The sequence below is a fragment of the Ascaphus truei genome, chromosome 13 (assembly GCF_040206685.1).
Source record: "Ascaphus truei isolate aAscTru1 chromosome 13, aAscTru1.hap1, whole genome shotgun sequence".
Classification (NCBI taxonomy): Eukaryota; Metazoa; Chordata; class Amphibia; order Anura; family Ascaphidae; genus Ascaphus; species Ascaphus truei.
Window position 1 is genome coordinate 18099782 of NC_134495.1, and position 2611 is coordinate 18102392.

General features: G+C 41.4%; 1 protein-coding gene across 1 annotated transcript; it reads left to right on the plus strand.

The window, feature by feature from the left end:
• Window positions 1–1434: 1434 nt before the first annotated feature.
• LOC142464559 (olfactory receptor 5V1-like) lies at window positions 1435–2385 on the plus strand. The gene has a single exon (XM_075567928.1). The coding sequence runs from the start codon at window positions 1435–1437 to the stop codon at window positions 2383–2385; it is 951 nt and encodes a 316-aa protein (XP_075424043.1).
• The last annotated feature ends 226 nt before the right edge of the window (window positions 2386–2611 follow it).

Sequence of the window (2611 nt, forward strand, 5' to 3'; positions counted from 1 at the left end):
TTCAGATACCTATAAAACACGATCAGCAATCGTGCAGCTTTATTACTGTCACGGAGAACCAAGGCACACCTGTCAGCAGGTAAGGTATGCTGATGCTCCTATGCTGTAATACTTATCTGTGTATGATACAGTGGTATTTACATGAGCTTGTTATGTGCCCTTTCCTTCTGAATAATATGGCTCATGTTGTTAAAGTTTGTGGATTATTTAGTAGGTATTACTGTAATGTCAGTTGTGCTTTGTATGTCTTTATATGACATCAAATACTGTATAAATCCAGTTTAAGTCATGTAACAGTTTTGAGTATGTGAAGGGGTGTGTGTTTTTCGTAATGTATTATTTTTATATATAATGTGAAAAGCAGCAGTGCAGTTTCAGAGGATTTCAACTCAGCAAGCTCATGTTAAAGATACAAGCATAAAACAATGCAAGTTCAGTAACATTGCTCTCATTTAATCTCCCCCAGACTTTATCATGAAGTGACAGGGATACCCATGTATATAGTCTTTAATTATCTCATACCATGTGTACGTATTTTTTACATTGCATTTCCTTGAAAGGTTAGTGTTTTTTAGCCTAACTTCCAGGAAATGTGGCAAGAGATTGCATTAATTATTATTACTGCGTAGCACAATCAGGTTACAGTACATATGTAGGGATAAAAGTCATAACTGTGGCATCATAGCCTTATTAGAAGTAACGATGTAGCCAACGTTATCGCACCTGCTAGCGCGCTTCCGCCGGTGAAATAGTCGCCCGTTTACTTGGCACTCCCAGCTGATTCAAAACAAGGCTGCTTCTCCCACTAAAGTAGGGGGAGGGGGCGGGGGGACAACTTCAGTTTTCAAGGTCCACCAACAGGTCAGGTTTTAAGGATTTCCTTGCTTCAGCACAGGTGGCTCAGTCAGAATAACTGAGACACTGATTGAGCCACTTGTGCTGAAGCAGGGATATCCTGAAAACCTGACCTGTTGGTGACCCTTGAAGACTGGAGTTGGCCACCCCTGCACTAATGTGTTGTGCACACCCTGCAGCAGCGAGCTCGCAGTTGCAGTAACATTTGCTACATCTGAAAGTGCTGGATCATTTTGATCAATAATCCTCAACTTGTAGTTGTTCCCTAAAAGTTTCTAATGACAAGTGTCATCTAATTTGGGTTACCCTGGTTTAACAACCATTACTAATTCAGTGCGACTTTAGTCTGTGCCTTGGTCATTATATATTAGATTGTCACATCTTGCTCGAAACAGGAACTACAGTAATTGTAATTTTTTTTGTTTGACTATGCAAAAAGCAATACATATTGGGAGAATACTATATTTATTACAACCTCTCTAATTAAACATTTGCAATCATCTGATTAAAAACTTCTTATTGCGCTCTTACAACTAACACATAGGGCTTATTTCCCTGTAGGAAGAATCAGACAAACTCATGAAAAACAACAACGAAACAATGTGGGTATCAGAATTCATACTGTTGGGACTGACCAATGACCCCGAGAGTCAGCTAATACTCTTTGCATTCTTCTTGGTGGTTTATGTCATGACGCTATTGGGCAACTCTCTCATGGTCATTACCATCACCCTGTCCTCCACCCTTCACTCTCCCATGTACTTCTTTCTCCGTATCCTGTCTATTGTAGACATATGCTTCACCTCCTCCACGGTCCCAAAACTGTTGCTGGATTTTCTATTTGAGGTAAAACGAATCTCCTTCCCTGGCTGTGTGGCACAGTTCTATTCATTCGTATCTTTTGGGGGCATTGAGTGTGTTCTTCTTGCCGTCATGGCAGGCGATCGCTATGTGGCTATTTGCATGCCCTTGCGCTATACGCAAATGATGAGCCGGAATGTGTGCCTGATTCTGGCAGCGATTTGCTGGATCATCGGCCTGTTAAATTCTCTTGCTCACACTGTGCTCACATTCCGGTTACCATTCTGCAAGTCTAAAACAATCAACCACTACTTCTGCGACCTCCCGCCCCTCCTTGCTCTCTCCTGTGCTGATACCACTGTGAATGAAGTGGTGGTGTATACCGCAGGAGGGTCAGTAATTGTAGGGTCTTTCTTGCTGACTCTATTGTCATACATCTTCATTGTTACAGCAGTCTTGAAAATTAAGACAGTGTCAGGGAGGCTCAAAACCTTCTCCACTTGTGCCTCTCACCTGATAGTGGTAACCCTTTTCTTCGGGACAAGTGTTTTCACATACATACGACCCACCTCGACCTATTCGCTAGACCAGGACAGGGTAGTTCCTGTGCTATATGGAATTATGAACCCCATGTTGAACCCTTTTATTTACAGCTTTATGAATAAGGAGGTTCAGGGGGCTCTAAGGAAAGCCATTTGTAGGAGAAGCCAACCCGATATGAGTCGCTGAAGGAAACATTGAACTTTACGTGAATTTGCTGTTAACTTATTGTGTTGGAGTATATAGTATGCTCCTTTCAAACTCATAGCATCTTCCCCATAATCATATAACCAACATTCTATCCACTGTACAGTATATGGACCTCCAACGTGCTCTGTCTAACACCTGATTACTTTTCTTTTTTTTCCATTTAAACACTTAACCATTATGTTGTTTGAACTGTCTTAACTGCTAG